Genomic DNA, 21,226 nt, shown 5'->3' on the forward strand with positions numbered 1-21,226 from the left:
GTATGGCTGTAAACAAAGCAGCTCCGCTCATGAACGCTACTTCATCAGATAAAAATGCCATCTAAACTATTCTGAAGACAGTCGGTTCCCTTCAGAGATACATTCACATAAAACACCCGCGACGCGTTTTGATTTTGAAACGTGCAGCGCTCATGTTTATTCAACGAAGTCAAACGCCACAAATAAATCAATGTATGGGAAACACTGGTAATGTATATCGAAATATCGGAAATGTGTTTAAAAATCATATCACCGTTATTGAAAAAAATTATATCGCGATACATATTGATATTGAATTATTGTCCAGCCCTAGTGTGAACTATCCCTTTAACAACTGGTTTCAGCCAGGGCCATCCTTAGCTGACACAAGGCCCAGTGCGAGGTAGGGCCCCCTCTGTCCGTTCACGATCACGTTCCCCCTCGGTCCATTCGCAATCACTTTCCCCCTAGGCCCATTCGCAGTCCCAAAGGGCCCCTTGTGCTGGACGTTGGGGCCTCCATAGCATTTTGCTGGTGGTAGTGATAAAAGGATAGGATACCTATAATGTTTATCAGAAAGGGATGCCTCTGATTGATTTGTATTGTGAATTAATAAAAGCTTCAAGGCAACTTTGCTCTTGACTGGGACTTGCAAATGGGGCTCCTGAAGATACATGAAAGAAACAGGGGCCCTTGTGTTTTTTCAGAGAGGTGACTGGGGGGATGGGGTCTTCGATTCATTTGGGGTGGAGGGGCCAGACTGCTTGGGGCCTCTGGGCATGTGTCCCACATGCTGGTCATAATCACAGACCCAGAACATAAACAATGCATCAGACCATGAATTTGCTACATCCATCACATGCCAGATCTGATGGCGGGGTGGTTATACCAAGACATAAACGAACATATTACCTCGCAGGTGATGAAGCATCTTACACCAAAAGCACATATGTCAACACATTCAAGCTGTTCTGTACTGGTCCTAGTGGAGAATACAAAACATTAGTCTAGAATGTTCCCACATAAAAAAAATGCTCTTGCTAATGGAGCATATAATGGACACAGTCATTGACATTTACATAGCAGCAGATATGTATTCAAACATATCCTTTATATATGCCAACTGACCATGTTCATGCCCTTATCTTCTGTTGGGTCTCACATGTCATTCTCTTTTAAATTTACATATTGTAGAGATATTTTTAGCCGTTGGTCATTATCTGAGTTCTCTGATGCAAAAGTTGTTTGAAGAGAACAACAATTTTGCTCAGTCTGAACCAGCACACACTTCTAGATGCACATGCTCTCTTAATAGGCTCTTCAAGACACACAGGCATCTCATGTTCATGCACAAGTATTCTTTTGATACTGATATTCTTTTAATCAGATAAAAACCGATTGCTGATCATAGATTACAGATCAAGTTTCTTCCTGACTCAGGGGTTGAATTTACTTTTTATGCAGTGATAAATGTCTCTTGCTAATGTCTGTCTCTCTTTTTATCTAAACCTCCACCCCTCCCACCTACAATGGTCCCCATCCCTACCTGGTCCCCTCTTTTGAAAGAGCACACAATAGTGTGGGAGACAAAGGAAAAGAGCTGAGTGGGCAGCACTAAGTATCTGTGGGTACTGGGGCCCTCTCGAGCTGGAACTGGCTGAAGCTTTGCTTACATAGAACTGCTTTCTGCTCACTACAGCACATTCAGTATCTCACTCTGTTGCTCACTCTTTTTTTCAGTTTTATCTTTTAAAGTCTGTTAAAAGTTAAAAGTGGTTGATATTGTGGGGACTGGCCTGCGGTCCACACGATGGAAAAAAAAATATTAAAAATAGTAAATGATGTTTATCTGAAAGTTTAACAATGCAAACAGGTTTTCTGTAAGGGGTATGGTTAGGGTTAGGGGATAGTAAATATCGTTTGGTGAGAAGAGTTCAGATGCAAAAGCCTCTAAGTGCCATCTGAAATTTTCTTTTAAAATTAGCATTTTTATCAGGCTCCTATGTTTAGATTCAGTCATTTTACTTTAATGGCAATGTATAGGTCCTTTTCTATGCCATTAAAGTGAAATAAATTAACATAAATATAGGAGCCTGATGAAAATGCTCATTTTAGATGAAAATTTCAGATGGCACTTAGAGACTTTTGCATCTGAACTCTTCATATATATATAGCCTATCCACCTTTTTCTTGCTGTAAAAATGGGCGTGGCCATTTGTAAATTCTATGGGTCTAGCTTCCAGTCTCATTGGTGTCCAGCTATTTTTAGCTGTACAAAACAGTTTGTTTTGCTGCTTGATATTGAAAATTGGTTTGTCTTATCATATTATTTTAATCTATTGTCTTAATTATGAACACACTGATTTGTAGCGCAAACAGTTTTACTGTTTACTGCACGTTGTTATTCTTCTCATTATTTACCTATAGCAGCTAATGAACCGGAAGTCTCGCCCATAGGCTTACTTCCACGTTGAAGAAAAAGGTGGATATACATATATATATATACAGTGGGGCAAAAAAGTATTTAGTCAGCCACCAATTGTGCAAGTTCTCCAGTATATGTGTGTGTTTTTGTGTGTATGATGTAAATCCATTTGAAATAGCAAATTATGAGTGCACAGTGTTGGTGTGTTTTGTGTGCAGAAGCAATTATTTTTGCCTCAGGCTCAGTGCATGTGTCCAGTTTTGGATCTCCAAATCTGTTGGCTATGACCACCAGGGAGATTGTGCTAAGATAGATGGAGACTTTCAAGTCTGTTGCTGTGCACAACACTCACACCGCACTGATGCCGTTTAGATCAAATAGATGACTGTGTAGTTCTTGTTTCTTGATACCATTGACTGATGAGGTACCTTGATGCTGAAGTCACAACTGTACCCAAGAGAAACCATATGATTAAATGCAAATACAAACTATGACGGCCCTCCTTTTCCCTTTCTCTCTCTCTTTTTTTCTCCCCTGTATCTTTATCTCTTCCACTCTCTCTCTCTCTCTCTCTCTCTCTCTCCGACCTACTAAAAGATATTTATATTCCTCTCACAACCTCCTCAAGTCATCTCATTGGGACAAGCAAACTATTTCTGTTCTCTCTCTCTCATTCTCACACCACCAAGTTCTACCAGAAACAAGTTTTTGAAGGTCACCTAGCTGTTCCAGTTTAGACCACAAGAATTGTTGCCATAAAAATAGGACATAGATGTAGGAGATATTGAGGCAGAGTCAAGGAAAAAGGAATCAGGATGAAACCAAAGAGACTGCACTGTAATTTAGGTGATGACATTTGAGGCACGAATAAATATGTGGCTTACATCACTAAAGAAACCAGGTTACACTCAACTCTAAAAACAGTTATAGCAGTAATTCCTCAGAATTACCCAGAAACAAACAAAAATAAACAACAACATGAATAAAGCAGCAGGCTGCAGAAGACTAATCCAACTTACTTTATATTCAAATATAGAACCAAATAAAAATATTCTTACATTAAACATCAACCTGCTTATTCAAATTTTGTCTTTGCATAGGTACACAATGCACTGTAGTTTCTTGAGAAGGTGTCACAGCTATTATTAAGTGCCTTATTGGAATATATGTTATGATGGCTAGGAATCCAAATGATAGGATAAATAAAATAGGTTCACTTTAACCTTTAAAAAAGGAACGAGTGTGACAAAATTGGCAAGAGAACAGAAAGGAAAATAGAAGAATGGGAAATGTGATGGGAACAGCGGGAAGATGACAAATAGATTATTTCTCTGGTATGTTTATCTCCGGCTCCTTCCCAGAATGCATTGTGTGGACAGTGGCAAATGATATAGCCCTTACAAGATGCTACAGATGGCTGCGCAAGTGTGTGTGTGTGGGGCAAGTTTTGCCTACGTTGTGAGAACCAAATGTCCCCTCAAGGATATTAAAACCTGAAATCAACTACATTATGAAGAACAGAACGTAGCCAATGCTTCCCACAAGGAAATCAGCTTTATAAATATACTAAATAACGTTTTACTGATCATATAAAAATGGTGAAAGGTTTCTGTGAGGTTTAGGAGTAAGATTATAGAATAGAAAATATCATTAGCTTAGTATAAAAACAATAGAAACACTATAATAGAAAAACAAATGTTTATGTAGGCTCAGAGGCGGACAAAGTACTCAACTCCATTACTTGAGTGAAAGTACAGATACTGCTGGTCAAATATTACTCTATTACAAGTAAATGTTGTAAAGACAGATTTTTACTTAAGTCAAAGTACAGAAGTACTTGCTTTTAAAAGTACTTAAGTACCAGAAGTAAATGTCCTTTTTTATGTCAATGCACTGTTTTATTGTTGTATGTAGTACTTGCAATACTTCTGAAGCAACTTACAATACATTACACCTGCTGAATACACTGACTATCTTGTAGTATCTTTGGAATAAAGAGGTTTTAGAATGTTAAAAACCTATGGGGGAAAACAAAAAAAAAAATTTAACACCCCTACCCACCCCCACAAAAGTAGGATGGTAGTGCTCTGGACACATCTATGTGTAGCCATTCATCCACATTTGAACAGAATGGACAGTGAGATCCTGTAAATACAGAGTGATGAGGAAGATCAACCTTGATTTAAAACCCAGCAACACAACTGTAGCTGTATAACTTTACAACAGCAACACTGCTTTAACAACAAAGCAAAACAGCAAGACTTATTTGACATCAAAACAAAAATGTTAAATGCTGTCTAATCACCCTCGCAGTACTTTGATGCCACACACACAACAGTCTGTGCAGTCCTGCTTCAGTCAAACACCTATTGTGTTTTATTAGATGCACAACAATCCTTCTGTGGCTTTATAGGTAATATTTTCATGTACACAATTTAGCAAAATCAGACAATGTTGTGTCTAATATATACCACATTATTAACTTATTAAATTGTTGTAAATAAATATCACATTTGCAACTGCTCAGTGTTCAAAAAATGCAGGGAAATCTCTTCATGTAGCCCTACAAGAGTGATTACTGATAAACTGTCTGAAAAAAAGAAAGTCACGTTATAGCACGTTTTTCAAAGCTGCTGCATACAGTAATAAAGACTTTCTACTTCGAGGACCTTGATAGAAATGTAGTGGAGTGAAAAGTACAATATATGTCTTTCAAATGTAGTGAAGTTAAAGTCATAAGTTCCCAGAAAAAATAATACTCAAGTAAAGTACAGATACTCAAAAAGTGTACTTAAGTACAATACTCAAGTAAATGTACTTAGTTACTGTCCGCCTCTGTGTAGGCTACATTACATAATGCAATCACTCACCTGCACACTAACCTAACACAGATATCTGACAATGGATGAAACTACACAGAATAAAAAATTATGAACAGATGAGAGGAGGAAGTGATGAAAAATGGACACACATTCTCACACTGTGTACTGGGCGGCATTATTCCCTAAACACACACTCGCAATCACATTATCAGTTTAGATAAAGTTACATGAATAACCCAGCTATCCCAAAAAAGTTCTGCCCTCAAACTTTAGCTCAAAACTATTTAAATCAATCACCGACCTAAAATAGCCATCTTAAACCAGGGCGCACAAACATACAGTCCCTCCCTCTCGCTCTCTCTCGCTCGCTCTCAAGCTCATTACAGCGTCCCATTCTGAATTTTGTAGAATATAGGTAAAGTGACATTGACGCTGTTATCATTAATACTATGAGTCTGGAGACACACGCTGCATGCTTCACTCACTGAATAACTGTGACTTTGATACAAACTCAATCTCTGACCTCATTAGAAAGAGAGAGAGCAGCAGAGGGAGAAAGAGAACGAGAATTAAACAACATAGAGAGAGCAAGAAAGAGAAAAAGATAAGAGTTTGAGGCTGTTCTGTGTGTGAATCAGGTCAACTGAGATTTAGCAAGATGAGGTGTGAGGTTTGTTCTGCTCTGGGTGAAACACACATTCATGCGTTCCAGAATCAAACCAACTGGGATCTCCCGGTCACAAAACATCACTTGTCCTGAAAAACTTCTGTTCATATATAAATGAGTGGCTCAAAACCACATCCAATCATTCTACTCTACATTTCCAAGCATGTTTAATTCACTAAGAGCATTCAAGTCACTGAAATGTGTGTCCTATATTTTAGCCACCTCTGGGTTTGGTAGCAAGGGACTTGCTGACCTATTCATGAGCGCCTTTCTAATTATGCTAATTTAAGACTTAACCGGGCTGACGCCTGCAAAGCCAAACATTATCTCATGAGGATGAGCTGAACACACAGGCAAATTAATATGAATTTAATATAATTAAATAACACACTATTCATTTGAAAACATATAACACCACGCAACAGACTATGCAGCTTACATAACCAAGTTATGCCTTTCTGTATGTTAAATATATAATTTGCTCCACCTATCTCTTCTCTTTCTGCAACTGGAATGAGAGCAAGCTATCAGAACATGAGATGTTTCTTGTTGCTATGCAACCAGAAATATGGGATCGTGGGTTATTCTGCGCTGTGTATGGCACTACATAACCATTCAAAAGCAGAGCCATCTGCATCAGTGGCACAGTGAGGTAATGCATGTGAGGATCCTTAAACAAATGGCAGACAGACTTTCTAGATAGACTGTTATCCTGTGGTGCAGCTCTAGGAAAATTATTAGAATAGAATTGTAATTAGAGAATAATTCAAATTGTGCAGGAAGCATGTTGTTTTTATTGATGGCGTCATTTATATTCAGAAATTCAGACTATATAGGGAAGTTAGTTAGTTTCAGTCCTCAAAATTAGAACTGTGGATTTCACTATTAGTATTGACTCTTCGTGCAGGTTTCATCAGTAAGTGACTGTGTTTAATCATTCACTTAAACAATTATTTTGAACACTAATTAATTGAGGAATGAAACAAGTGACTAGATGCCTGCATCTGAATCCAATTATTTCCATACTATATGTGAAATCCTTATATCTAAATCCTCAGTGGACATTCGACACCTGAAAAATAGAGGTAGATCATTGACCCGGGTTCAAATCCCGGACGAGCCCCCAATTTTCACTGTTACGTCCCAGATGTAGGGGTCTAGGGTAAGGGAGTAACAGAGAAAAGTAAACATAAAATTGGTTGACCTGAAAGGAACCGGTAAAATAATCAGGCACAGGCACACAGGATAATTCCGAAACTAATGACCACAGTCCCGCTGAATGACAGCAAATGCCTGCCATCAACCAGAAGAGATACAGGTAGAGTTCAAACTGAGGCTCCTTTCTACATACCCGATTAAGGACTGTGAGTCATACTGCACAATGAGAAAAAGAGAAAGTATTTCTGAGCTGAGGAATGACTCACAGTAGACCTAATCACATGCTATGCTCAGGGATGACAAAAAGAGACAGATGACAAGTGGGATGCGGAGGCTGATGAATGCAAGGATAAATAAGAAAGGAGTGTGATCATTTCAATCACACTTTTATCAATATCATCTTCTTTTTCTCCAACAATAGCATCACAGTGTAGCAGTCAGTGATGGTTGGTGATGGCGCCCCCGAGTGGCTAAACTGATTTAGAGCAGTAGAACATAATAACCTTGTTTACTGAACCCAGCCTCTGAGTCCAATTACACAATTTTCACCAAGTGGCTGTACCACTTTATGTTATGTGTCTGATGCCCCGTGGTATTTTATATCCCCTCCCACATCATGAATTGAAAATATAGAGATCAGAATCTTGCTTTGTCATCACTGTGTCCTTGAGCAAGGCACCAAACCCCAGGTGTTTCCACACAAACTGTCTCTGTAATTAGTCTACTGTGAGTCACTTTACATTAAGACCATTGTCTACAATTTGACATCTAAACATAAATATGAAGGACCTATGGATGGATAGACTAACAGACACATGCATATTCGTCATTCTTAGAGGACAAGGTGCCTTGATACTTCTATTTAACATGCAAATCGAATGAGATGCATGAGTTCTAACATTTGGTGTCACAGGAGACCTTTGGAGACACAGTACTATTGATCTTCCTGGCACCGGTAAATATGTTTATTAATTATGTTTCATAAATAGCACTGTAACTGTGTGATTTTAAAATAAAATCTGCAATTTGTCATTTGAGAAGTATTAAAATGTTTGAAGGATGCTTTGTGATAGAGGGGATTTAACATATGGTACATGGTCTATAATGGATTAACATAGAACTATTACAGAAATCATATATTCTGAACTGTGAGAATATATATATATATATACATGATATTTTCTGTTTACTTATGTGTTATATATTATGATAGTGATGTGCTTTTGACATGATGTGTAAATATATATTTTAAAAAAAAACATTTCAAGAGTTTCAAGGCATATTAAGTTGTTTAGCTATAATCAGTATAACGGAAATCATGCAGAATACCCACGATTAATAAGTGTAAAAATGTTTGATATATGTTGACAAAAACTATTAATATGTTGAACCTCAACTAAAAATCAACTTCTTTTATTAGCGTGTTTGCACTGGATATATAAGATAGAACGTCTTAAATAACAACACATTCTCAGTGAAGAGAAAAATAGATGTTAATCACCTCAACAGCAGAGTAAAAATGAGCACACAGTTCATTTTGGATGCTGTAAAGATTAATTGTGGGAGTTATTTTTGTTCCACACAGGCCACAAAGAGAGAAAGAGAGAGAGAGAGAGAGAGAGAGAGAATGAATGGCTGCCAGATCTGTCTGTGTGCTGGTCATCTCTGTAGGTTGGTGGTTTCACATCTGATAAATTCAGAATTACAGCAAAATCCTTACAATGAATATCAGTCATGAACAGGAAACCAATACGATTTCTTTTTCCTGGGTTTAGACTAGGGAGTCACTATATGCCTTTACTGTTTTATCTAAAGATTTGGGACAATGAAGCATCACTGAGTCACAGGCCAATGACCAGTAGCTACAGTATAGCAGTGGGTGAGGGTGATTGACGAATAATAAAAATTCCAAATATTACCAAACACATCACATGTTTTTCTAACCTGTACATTCTGTAGACCTAAAAAGGAGAACCATAATCACTGAACAAACTGTGAATTAAACACAGTTAATGATAAACCCCAAAAACCTATGGGTTATCATAAGATAAAGATCCATCAGTATCATCATACTGATCTGTTTAGTATTAATTTCTTCTTTACATTCTTTATGTAGTGGTGATCAGTGTGACTGGAATGCTGGCGTCTTGGATAATGAGGTGCAAATTTTTATAGTCCTTTAAAAATATGTGACAGTCTAGTAAGAGTTCTTAATGATTACAGGGTTTTTTTTATTCATGTCTAGGTTTCAACAATCTGAGATTAGAATGAAGTATTCCGTAAATTCATTCACAGTCAACTCAGATGCAGCTCGAACAGAGATGACAACATTAGCGAGTGCATCAGATGTGACCGAAGGTGTGCCGAACATGCCGAAGGCACATATAATCACAAATATTCCTGGAACTGCATCAGTGAATATGATGTCTGGATCATCTGTGGTATCAAGAGCTTCATCCGTTGCTATTGCCGAACCCTCTCGGCAAACAATAGCTGAGACAGCAGCAGTGAGATCTACAGCTGGGGAAACAATCGTCTCGTCTGGGACCATAGAGAAAGTTAAGATACACACTTTACCTGGAACAAAAAACGCCGAAAGACGAGAAACAGCAGAAACAACAGTCACCACAAGTACACAAATACAAGAAAGTGCCAGTGTGGAAACATTGATAAATACAGCTCACAAAACACCCGAACCTGAGAGAATAAGTGAAAGTGATATCATACAAACAGATGTTACAATATTTGAGAAACCAGCAGAAATAAGCATCACACCCAAACAAGAATCAGGGACAACCAGATTAGCTCTGACTATAACAGCTACAGTTAATATCAGGAGTGCGACTCCGATACCAGAACCAGTGACAGTAAGAGCAACAAATTACATTTCAACAACCCAAACTAGACCAGACATTACATTTAGGACAGAAGTAGCTAGGACTGAAACAAAAGCATATTTAACTGAAGGAAAACTAGCACCAACCACCATCATAAAAAGACCAAAAACAGCAGGAACAGGGCCATCTAAAGTTGAAACAAGTGAAAAAAACACAGTTAGACCACAAAAATCTCCTCAAGCTATAAAGACTCCAAATGGTCCAACAATAAATGAGGCTACTGGTATAAATCTTATAACTATGATTCAAACTGCCACTGGAAAACAAGCAAAAACAGTGGGAAAACAATTAAGTACAGCTGGTACAGGCATAACAATAAAATCAAATGTATTAACTACAATTAAATCCATTGTAAATGATTTAAACACCATTTCACCAGAGAGACAGACTGCTAAAGTGTTTGAGAAGTTGACAACTCATCCACACAAGTCTGTATCGCCATGTACAGGTAAATGTCAAACCAAATCTACTACTAAGAAAACTACAGGCAGACGAGGCCAGGACAAGAAGCCCCTGTCGCATAAAACTATTTATTCTGCCATCACTATGGGTAGCATCTTGGTTGTATGTGGCCTTCTAGCTCTTGTTGTGTTTATAAAGGATTTTATTGGGCCCGACTAAAATACTCAATTCAAATGTTGGTTAATTGTTTCATGAGTTGAAATGTAGTATTTGTTTTAAAATGTAAATAAACAACTAATTGAATAAATAACTAATAACTAAACCTGTAATTATTAATTTTGAATAAATAACTAATTCATTATAATGAATTCAGATAATGACTGTTGATTTTCCCCCCCCCCAGTATAAGGTGTTAATCGGTTAGTTCACCCAAGATGAAAATTCTGTTAACGTTTACTCACCCTTGGGTCATTCCAAACCTGCATGACTTTCTTTCTTCTGTGGAACCAGTTTCAACTGGTTTTATCCATACAATAGAAGTCAATGGTAATCAGTCAGTGGAAGTCAATGGGAAATATCGGTTACACTTTACTTGAAGGGGTGTGCATAAGACTGACATGACACCTACATAATCATGACCTGACACATGTCATGAATATGAAGGTTTTTTATGCATGTTTATGACATTTGTCATTAAGTGTCATTCACTCAGTTATGTCATTTTTAATGCAAATATGACATTGTTTGACCTAACCCTACCCCTAACCATAGCCCATAACAAAGACATCTCAAACAATGTCATCTTTGCATTAAAAATTACATAACTGAGTGAATGACACTTAATGACAAATGTCATAAACATGCATAAAAAACCTTCATATTCATGACATGTGTCAGGTCATGATTATGTAGGTGTCATGTCAGTCTTATGCACACCCCTTCAAGTAAAGTGTAAAACACAGTTAGACCACAAAAATCTCCTCAAGCTATAAAGACTCCAAATGGTCCAACAATAAATGAGGCTACTGGTATAAATCTTATAACTATGATTCAAACTGCCACTGGAAAACAAGCAAAAACAGTGGGAAAACAATTAAGTACAGCTGGTACAGGCATAACAATAAAATCAAATGTATTAACTACAATTAAATCCATTGTAAATGATTTAAACACCATTTCACCAGAGAGACAGACTGCTAAAGTGTTTGAGAAGTTGACAACTCATCCACACAAGTCTGTATCGCCATGTACAGGTAAATGTCAAACCAAATCTACTACTAAGAAAACTACAGGCAGACGAGGCCAGGACAAGAAGCCCCTGTCGCATAAAACTATTTATTCTGCCATCACTATGGGTAGCATCTTGGTTGTATGTGGCCTTCTAGCTCTTGTTGTGTTTATAAAGGATTTTATTGGGCCCGACTAAAATACTCAATTCAAATGTTGGTTAATTGTTTCATGAGTTGAAATGTAGTATTTGTTTTAAAATGTAAATAAACAACTAATTGAATAAATAACTAATAACTAAACCTGTAATTATTAATTTTGAATAAATAACTAATTCATTATAATGAATTCAGATAATGACTGTTGATTTTTCCCCCCCCAGTATAAGGTGTTAATCGGTTAGTTCACCCAAGATGAAAATTCTGTTAACGTTTACTCACCCTTGGGTCATTCCAAACCCGCATGACTTTCTTTCTTCTGTGGAACCAGTTTCAACTGGTTTTATCCATACAATAGAAGTCAATGGTAATCAGTCAGTGGAAGTCAATGGGAAATATCGGTTACACTTTACTTGAAGGGGTGTGCATAAGACTGACATGACACCTACATAATCATGACCTGACACATGTCATGAATATGAAGGTTTTTTATGCATGTTTATGACATTTGTCATTAAGTGTCATTCACTCAGTTATGTCATTTTTAATGCAAAGATGACATTGTTTGAGATGTCTTTGTTATGGGCTATGGTTAGGGGTAGGGTTAGGTCAAACAATGTCATATTTGCATTAAAAATGACATAACTGAGCGAATGACACTTAATAACAGTTGTCATAAACATGCATAAAACCTCCTTCATATTCATGACATGTGTCATGTCATGATTATGAAGGTGTCATGTCAGTCTTATGCACACCCCTTCAAGTAAAGTGTTACCGAAATATCTTCTTTTGTTTTCCACAAGGTTGATATAATAATGACAGGATTTATATTTTGGCGGAACTGTCCATTTAATGCTTATGAAACAGTAGAAGACACAAATCGCTTGTAATAAGCATTTTTTCCCCTACAATGTTTACATTTAAATTTGACCAGACTCAATAAACAGCTCAAAAAATAGAAAAATGTAACCACAATAAACCTGATCATTGATCAATATTGATCAATACAACTCAATAAAAGATCCTGTACATCTGATGTAGGCTACGTATCATTAAAAATGTGTCTGGCTCAAAACAAGAATGAAGAAAATGACTTGGGTACCTGCTGTGCTCAAAAGTCAACCTACTCTACGAAGATGACGCTGATTGGCGGAATGACTTGTAACAGGTTGGTCAGAGAGCACGCGATTGGTCCTGTGTTAAATCATGGTAGCGAGCTGAACTGATGATGGTTCTTGACCGCAACAATTTTCACGACTCACGGGTGACAATACAGTTTGAAATGTAAAGAAATAGCACGCAATGTAACGGATGAGAATAGTGTAATCTCACCCGTCACTAGTGTGGTCAAAATCTGTTGCTTTGGTAAGCACAACGGAAAGCAACAGATTTGGTCCACACTAGATCACGTGCCCCTGCACGCGACGCTCACGTGGCCTCGTTGGCGCAGTAGGCAGCGCGTCAGTCTCATAATCTGAAGGTCGTGAGTTCGAGCCTCACACGGGGCACAGATTCTTTTAGTCATTAAAACGGCAAATACACTCTCATGTATACACACGAAAACGCCGGAGTAGTGTAAACGACAGGCGTAACCGTAGCAAAAGTTATGCGTTTTAAACCGAAAACGCACTAGTGTAAACGGGGTATAATGACTTTCATCTAACGTTACAGACAGAGAAAGAAACGAACTAGAAATGCTTTGGCAATATAAAGCGTTACGGTTTATATGAAGAAAGTCTTGAACAGTGTTGCCAACTAATTTTCAGGGGAAGTTTCTAAAGGAAGTTCGATTTGTTGCTAAATGACGTTGTGATGTCATTGCGTGATGACGTCATTACGTAATCACGACGCAAAATCGTGTCACTACATTAAAAATATATATTTGTTCATTTAGATTTGTTCGTAAAATAATATAAATGCATAATATAATGTTAAAATATAAATAACTTTTTTATATACAACACTGAATTATTGAACACTTACAAATGTTTTAACGATTACAAGTTTTTTTTTATTAGTTAGTAAACTAGTAAAACTACACATTCTGAACAATTATAGTTTTAAGCAGTGTATTAGTAGTCAGTATGCTACACTCTAAGAAAATAATTCACCGGTTTTTACCTGCATTTTAAATTACGCATTGTATTTTGTGGTTTGGGTTACAACGGATGATGGATAACGAATAATGTCCTGGAAAATGTATAGTACCTTTTCCATTTTTCTAGATATTTTTCTTACAGTGTACTAACTGATCAACAATCACAGGTACAAGCTACGAGGTGTATCATAAATTAACAATTATTATTATTATTATCAAATTGAACGATTGCAAATAGCAGTAACTTAATTCACGTGATGTGTGTACTGCTAGGCATCTTTGGTTTCCTCTTTTTGTGAAATTTAGATGGTAGTCAGTATGCTACACTCTAAGAAAATAATTCACCGGTTTTTACCTGCATTTTAAATTACGCATTGTATTTTGTGGTTTGGGTTACAACGGATGATGGATAACGAATAATGTCCTGGAAAATGTATAGTACCTTTTCCATTTTTCTAGATATTTTTCTTACAGTGTACTAACTGATCAACAATCACAGGTACAAGCTACGAGGTGTATCATAAATTAACAATTATTATTATTATTATCAAATTGAACGATTGCAAATAGCAGTAACTTAATTCACGTGATGTGTGTACTGCTAGGCATCTTTGGTTTCCTCTTTTTGTGAAATTTAGATGGCAAATGTGTGCCTTTTTATTGTTTAAGCCACTTATCAAAAGTTGCTAAAAGTAGCCAAATAAAATTTTAAAATAGCTAAATTTGTTGCTAGGTGCTTTTGGAAGAACAAGTTGCTAGGGTAGTCTGAAAAGTTGCTAAATTTAGCAACAAAATTGCTAAGTTGGCAACACTGGTCTTGAATGTAAGCGTTTTATAAATGTGTCTTCGTGGATGTGTCTGTTTCAGAAAGAAACAATGTTATATTTGTGTTGTTCTACTGCCCCCTAGTGCCAGAAACAAAAAAGATTGTTGTTGATTTTGCCACTAGGCGGAGGCAGAACACCACAGACTTTCAACATTATTAGCATGACCATAATACTGACTCTCTGAGGAAAGAAGTGTGGAATATGAAGAAGACTGTAAACTGACACCAAAACAAGGTGCTTGTATTTTATTTTTTAAACAAGTTCCCTCAATATAGTTACATTTCAGTAATGGTTATGTAAAGCATATTTCCATCTCTGTACACAAGTTATTGACAGCCTGTAAACCAATCACATCATAATGTAATAAATCTAAGAGCTGATCATTTTGTTCATCTTAGCACAAAATAGCATGTGCTATAGTAGCTCTATTACTATTGTTGTTACTTGATTTCTTTCTCTCTTTTAGAAGTGTCTGAGCAGATGATACTACAGCTGGTAGTTGAACGAGTGTAATGATGCAATTTTCAAAGCAGCAGTTCTTACTTAAAGCGAAATTAGACCAGTTTTTGGAACCAAGTAGTTGATATGATTGAGAGTAGACCCAATATTTTGTGTTCAATTAGGTATAATGTCTATAGAAAGATAAACAAGCTGACAAATTTTCCCTCACCGTACAGCCACTGCCATTGTCTTAGTACAATTGGCCCCAATTTCCTACACCAAAACACCCGCTACAGCCTAATTATAATTAATGAAATAAAAAGGACAAATATATAGAGAAAATCAGTCAGCAGCACTAAGCTTTGAGTTTGACTTATTTTTTCTTGTTTATTAATGTATCTTCATTTCTTTGGTATATGCACTTGTGTAGTTATTAGGTCTAGTTTTTTTTCTGTGAAAAATAAACTTGCAGTTCTGTCTCATTAAGAAAGCAAAAAGTATTTAAGAAGCTGAAAACTTTTTTTTTCATTCTGTTTCAGTACAACATTTTTGCACAATTTAAATGGTTCAGAAAACCAAAATCATCACTGGCATCTTTGTCAATGACTAACTTCATATAAAAGCGATAAGGTTCTCAGTGCAACCAAAGAAAGATGACAACGGTTGCATTATCACATAAAGAAAACAATGTACAAAGCAAATTAATAGAACAAAACACTATCCATGGTGAACAACAAACAGACATCAATACAAACAAAGAAATATCACAATAATCAAATGATCGTTGCTATCAAACTGAAAGAGGGCAGAAACCAATAAGAAAAAAAAGACTTGAAAGTCTTACAAATTTAAATCTTAAAAAAGAAGAAAAATTAAGAAATACAGAAAAAATACAATATTTAACAAAATATTGAGCTATAATAAAGTTAACCAAAACGTGCTGAGCAGCAACATAATTACAAAAAAAATGAACCCACTTAAGTTAGAAGACACATTTCATCCAATGACAATCCCTCATCCAGCAACAAACACATTTTCAATTGGGTGCAAACAGATATGAATAAAAGTATACAATAAAAGCAACATCTTAATATTTCAGAAGTTAATGATTCATTCCCAACATAAGGACATAACAGGAAATGAGAATGCGAAACATGAAATGTTTTTTTGTGTGTGTTTATGGGTAAATGTTCATAATTGCAGTTATACTAGATTTGACGATGTGTATTAGTGGTGGCATCTGAATTTTTCTGTATGTACATGAGAGCGAGTGTGGGCTGTTGAAGCGTTAACTGTGTGGATGAGTTGCAGTGCTGCTACTGAGCCCTAGCACGTATACACACGTTTGGTCGGCGTGCCACTACAAATCCGAGTTTACAGTGACATTTGAATGAACCGAGGGTGTTAATACAGCGTGCATTCTTGCAGGGACTCTGCCCTGTCCCTCGGCCCGCACACTCATCGATATCTAGAGGAAGAAAGAGAGAAAAAGCCTCAAAATATGTCTATCCATACACTTACAAATGATGAAATATGTCGACTTCAGGAACATGACCTTAATGATTATGTGTGGGTGTGTTTGAGGATCTGCATTCATACTCACCTATACAGCGTGTTCGCGAGTGGTCCAGTACAAATCCAGTATTGCACTCGCACATCGTACCCAGATAGGAGCGCACGCACCGTCCATTAGCACAGCTACACTCGTCTGAGTCTTCCTCTGAACTGTCTCCCTCTGAACAAGTGAGAGTGACAGAAAGAGTCATGAATAACTCAGCCAGTTCTGAGTCTTTCTATTTAGCGCAAGGTGAATAACACTGGCAAGGTCACCTGGGTTGTAATTGGAGAGAATTGCCAGGAAGTCCCCCTCTCCGTCAGACTCAGTCTCCAAATGCATCTCACACAACCTGTTAAAAAGCACTGCACAGTGCACACACCGAAACAGAATAAAGGAAAGTTATGTTTGATATTTCATTTCATCTTAGTACATCTCAATTTCATCCTTTTCTACCTGATTTGCTAATGTAAAAAAGAAAATTCAACACTGACAAATGTTTTTTTCTCTTACGTTCATTAAAAAAAAGTTTGAGTAAGATGTTTTTTTTTAAAGAATTTAATACTTTTATTCAGCAAGGATGCATTAAATTGATCAAAAGTAACAGTAAATACTTGAAATGAAATTCAAATTGAAAAACCATTAAGAATATTTTACAATAGTACTGTTTTTCTGTATTTTTGATCAAATATATGCAGCCTTTTTTTGCGATACCTGAATTTCTATTTGGACAGGTCCGGCACTCTGGGCCCCAGCCTCGACCGTAGTGACAGCAGCACTCGGAGTACGTCACCGTTAGCTCATTTTGTGGCATAGTGCACATAAGATCCTCATCAACCTCCTGGAAACATATGTCCTTATGTGCTGCAGTGCGGTCTGAGAAAGACAGAGATAAGCAGATGATGGAGGACACGAAAAAAGAAACAAAATACATAGAGGTTTCACAGAAGAAATGGCAAAGTAGATGGAAACAAAGTCAACTCCAAAGCTAACACTGCTAAAACACCTTTAATGGTCCATGCTCAGCAGTCAAGTGGAAAACTGAGGTTCAGAGCAATAACTTATGGACTGTCAAAAAAAAACAGTTTCCACCAATCACTTGTGATACCCACCATCATAGACGCATTGCTTGAGGGCTGCACTGAAGGTGTGTGGCTGCTTGCAAATGCAGTGGAAGGAGCCGGGAGTGTTGACACATCTCCCGTTCCTACAGTAGGAGGGATCTTCACACTCATTCACATCTGAAAGGTGCACCACAGACACACCCGTTACTAAAGAGATATACAGAGAGAAGGACAGATAGAGAGAGAAAAGCAGGAGGGAGGAAGACAAGGAGAGAGACATCAGAAGCACACAGTCTTGGGTGAGAACTTCGATAAATGCCTGGAGTTATTTCATCTTTACTAGTCCAGGAAGAGCAGTTGAATTTCTTAGGAAATTAATAGCCCAGCACATTTTGTGCCATAATAAAACAGACCTTCTGTACATTACATTATAAGAACTCATGCCATTTTTTTATTAGGACTGTGATGTTCCCGTAAAACTATACTCACCCGCCTGCTCCTCAAGTGTGACACAGCTGTTACGGTCGGTTGCCAGAATCCAGGGAGGAGTGCAGATGCAATAATAGGAATCTTGGGTGTTTACACAGTGGCCATTTTTGCAATTAGCAAGGTCCAGACATTCATCCACACCTGAAGCAAAAAATGTTACATCAGTAACACTATTTTTTAAATAAATCAAAAATACATTGGCTAGTGGCTACCGTTCAAAGGTTTGGGGTCTTCTTTTGCTCACCAAGGCTTATTAAATTTTACATGTTACATTTATTTAAAAAAATGTGAAAAATGTGAAATATTAGTAGAATAAAAAAGAAAAACGGTTAAAAACTGCTTAAAATGTTATTTATTCCATCTCTGCCATTACTACAGTCTTCAGTGTCACATGATCATTCAGAAATTATTCTGATATGCTGATATGATACTTAAGAAACATTCTTATTATGTAAACAGTGGTGCTGTGTAACATTTTTTAGAAAACAATTTTTTCGGGGATTCTTTAAGAAATAAACATTTCAAAAGAACAGAATTGATTTAAAACAAATAATTGGTAACATTATAAATTTCCCTAAAACACCATGCTTTAAAAGTGGTGTGCTATCACCCTTCCTATGTAATCAAAATCAGTCAAAACATGTAATGTTACGTGACTGACGTTATATGTAGTCTCCTGCCGGATACGGAAAAAACCCCAGCTAAAAACGCACTGAGCTAGGAAAAAGACATTGTTTCCCAGACGACTTTCTGCATGAGCATTCCGAGGCGGTACAAAACACAAACAACTGGGCTACTTTGGGCTTCAGATGTGGGCTTAAATGGACTAATACACACAAAAATGTTAAGAGTGAATCATTCAGTGCTCTTCACTGAATAACTTTCGTAACTTATAAGAATCAATATATATTTAATTAATATGGTGATGACTATGCAGTGTTTTATTTACGTTTGATTATCTTATTCAATTTCTGTACAGTAGACTATTATTTTTAGTAGGCTAAATTGTTTATTTCATTTGTATCCATAAAGGTTAAAGGTCCTTTTGGGGTTTTTATGAACACACTGATAGGGCCCCCTTTACAGATACATTATGTGTAAGAAACATGTAGCTGTGTCACTACATAAAGCAAATGCAGGCCACAGCCTCGTTGGCGCAGTAGGCAGCGCGTCAGTCTCATAATCTGAAGGTCGTGAGTTCGAGCCTCACACGGGGCAGAAACTTTTAGGCAGAGGCGGACTTACCCATTAGGCAAAAGTAGGCGACCGCCTTGGGCCCCTAAAAGCCAAGGGCCCCCTAAAATGCTTTTCATATTCAAGATGTGCATTAATCGCGGACATGTGAACGGTTGTTGTTCACGGTTTTTATTACCATGACAAATGTCTGCGTGTGTGAGTTGAATGTGCTTCTAGTGTATACTGCTTGTAGCAAATGAAAATATCATGCATATGAGGCTGTAATTAAATATTGAGCAACAGTGTGTATTATATGTTTATCATTTTAAATGCCGCTTACTCATTTATGAGAAGGACCCAAGTAGAGGACGCATACAGTTACTTTTTTTGGTTGATATAATCCTTGGGGGTGTGTATAATTTCCTTTTCTTTATTTTTTTCAGTTTCATTTAAATGTGTAGTTAAAATAACTACAAATAAATGTATTTTAAAGTTTAGAATTAGACAGCCTTTGGAAAGTGTATGAGCCCAGGCACACAGGCTACCGCTGGTAACTCATCAGTGAACTTTTTATATGAATGAATCTCTGTAGGGAACCGACTGTCTTCCGCTGGCATTTTCATTTGATTTGATAAAGCAGCCTTTATGAACGCAGTGCTGCTTTGCTTACAGCCGTTACCGGGGAAAATGCTATATTTCTGCCGCTCCGAAAGCCCCTCCTGCTGGCAGAGAATGAATGTGCATTTTCAATAATCCCATCTGCAGATTTTGTTCAGACCAATTCGAAAATCCACCCACATAACCCCGTTTTTAATCAATATAATAATTTAAACTTCAGACTCATCCCTTTTCTTTAAAAAAATGGTTTAAAGGCTCAATTGTGAGGTTTATCATTTTATAATTTATTTTGTTTTTGTGAAAACCTGTATCTCAACTATTAATCAATTGCTATTTTGTGGTCTAAAACATGAAAGAAAGCCATTATAACATGTAGATGAAAAATGTAGAAACACTGGACACAACTATGGGGCACCATTAAGCAGCAGCATCACAACAAAAAAGGAACCTCAAGGTTGTTCTAGGTAAATGTGTGCAAATGTATAGGGCCCCATTCCTACATTTTGCCTGGGGCCCCCAATTCACTAAATCCACCCCTGCTTTTAGGGTCGCTTTTAGGGCTGTAACGATTCACTTGTTTTCTCGATGCATCGATTACAAACCCTGACGATGCAATGCATCGATCTTGAAACATGATTTCAAACGTAATCGATTTAAAAACGCTAAGAATCGAATGAATTGCGATTTCTATAGCGATTCAAAGCTTTCAAAATATATACACATTAAATTACTACAAGCACGAATGAATGGAGACCTTGAACAGTGTTCGTGCCCTCGCATCTCTCCTTAACGCACTCCACTATTTATGCCTGCATTCGTCTCACTGACGCAGCTGATGTGTGATCTCTCCTTTGCCTACTCGTGGCCAGTAATGTTAAAGTGAAGTAGTTTTACTTTTATGTAGTTTTTCAATGGCTCTCGGTCATACCGACGACATTACCTGAGCAGTAGAAGGCTGCATTTATTGCATGGACGGAGCAAAAAATGTAAGTGTCTAAAGCATACGCACAGTTCCATTGAATGAGAAATGTGTTTTAACAATGTCGTTGAACCGAATGTACGAAGGAAACCGTTAAAATAACCACAGCATTAACAACGACCTTGAAATAAGAGCGCAAGGTTTATCTGAATCAGATGCATGAAAGTAGCGCTTGTTGCTATAGCAGGCGCGTTTTCTTTCAGGATCATCATTCGCTGACGGAGAGGAAAAGTTAAATACT

General features: G+C 37.1%; 1 protein-coding gene and 2 non-coding genes across 3 annotated transcripts in view; 2 read left to right on the top strand and 1 right to left on the bottom strand.

The window, feature by feature from the left end:
* Positions 1 to 13,173: 13,173 nt before the first annotated feature.
* trnam-cau (transfer RNA methionine (anticodon CAU)) lies at positions 13,174 to 13,246 on the top strand. Its single transcript has one exon. It is a non-coding gene; the product is annotated as a tRNA-Met (tRNA).
* A 2,751-nt stretch (positions 13,247 to 15,997) lies between these two features.
* The window catches only part of LOC107548441 (latent-transforming growth factor beta-binding protein 3-like), a 41,668-nt gene continuing 36,439 nt past the window's right edge, over positions 15,998 to 21,226 (bottom strand). Inside the window, exons 21-26 of the mRNA XM_016229110.1 lie at positions 18,213 to 18,353; positions 17,772 to 17,930; positions 17,374 to 17,535; positions 16,935 to 17,024; positions 16,708 to 16,839; positions 15,998 to 16,572 (exon numbers count right to left, since the gene is read on the bottom strand). Coding sequence (XP_016084596.1) covers positions 16,421 to 16,572; positions 16,708 to 16,839; positions 16,935 to 17,024; positions 17,374 to 17,535; positions 17,772 to 17,930; positions 18,213 to 18,353 — 836 coding nt within the window. The 3' untranslated portion in view covers positions 15,998 to 16,420. The remainder of the gene's footprint in view (positions 16,573 to 16,707; positions 16,840 to 16,934; positions 17,025 to 17,373; positions 17,536 to 17,771; positions 17,931 to 18,212; positions 18,354 to 21,226) is intronic.
* trnam-cau (transfer RNA methionine (anticodon CAU)) lies at positions 19,358 to 19,430 on the top strand. Its single transcript has one exon. It is a non-coding gene; the product is annotated as a tRNA-Met (tRNA).

The sequence above is a fragment of the Sinocyclocheilus grahami genome, unplaced genomic scaffold, assembly GCF_001515645.1.
Source record: "Sinocyclocheilus grahami isolate Dianchi unplaced genomic scaffold, SAMN03320097.WGS_v1.1 scaffold348.1, whole genome shotgun sequence".
In the NCBI taxonomy this organism is placed as follows: Eukaryota; Metazoa; Chordata; class Actinopteri; order Cypriniformes; family Cyprinidae; genus Sinocyclocheilus; species Sinocyclocheilus grahami.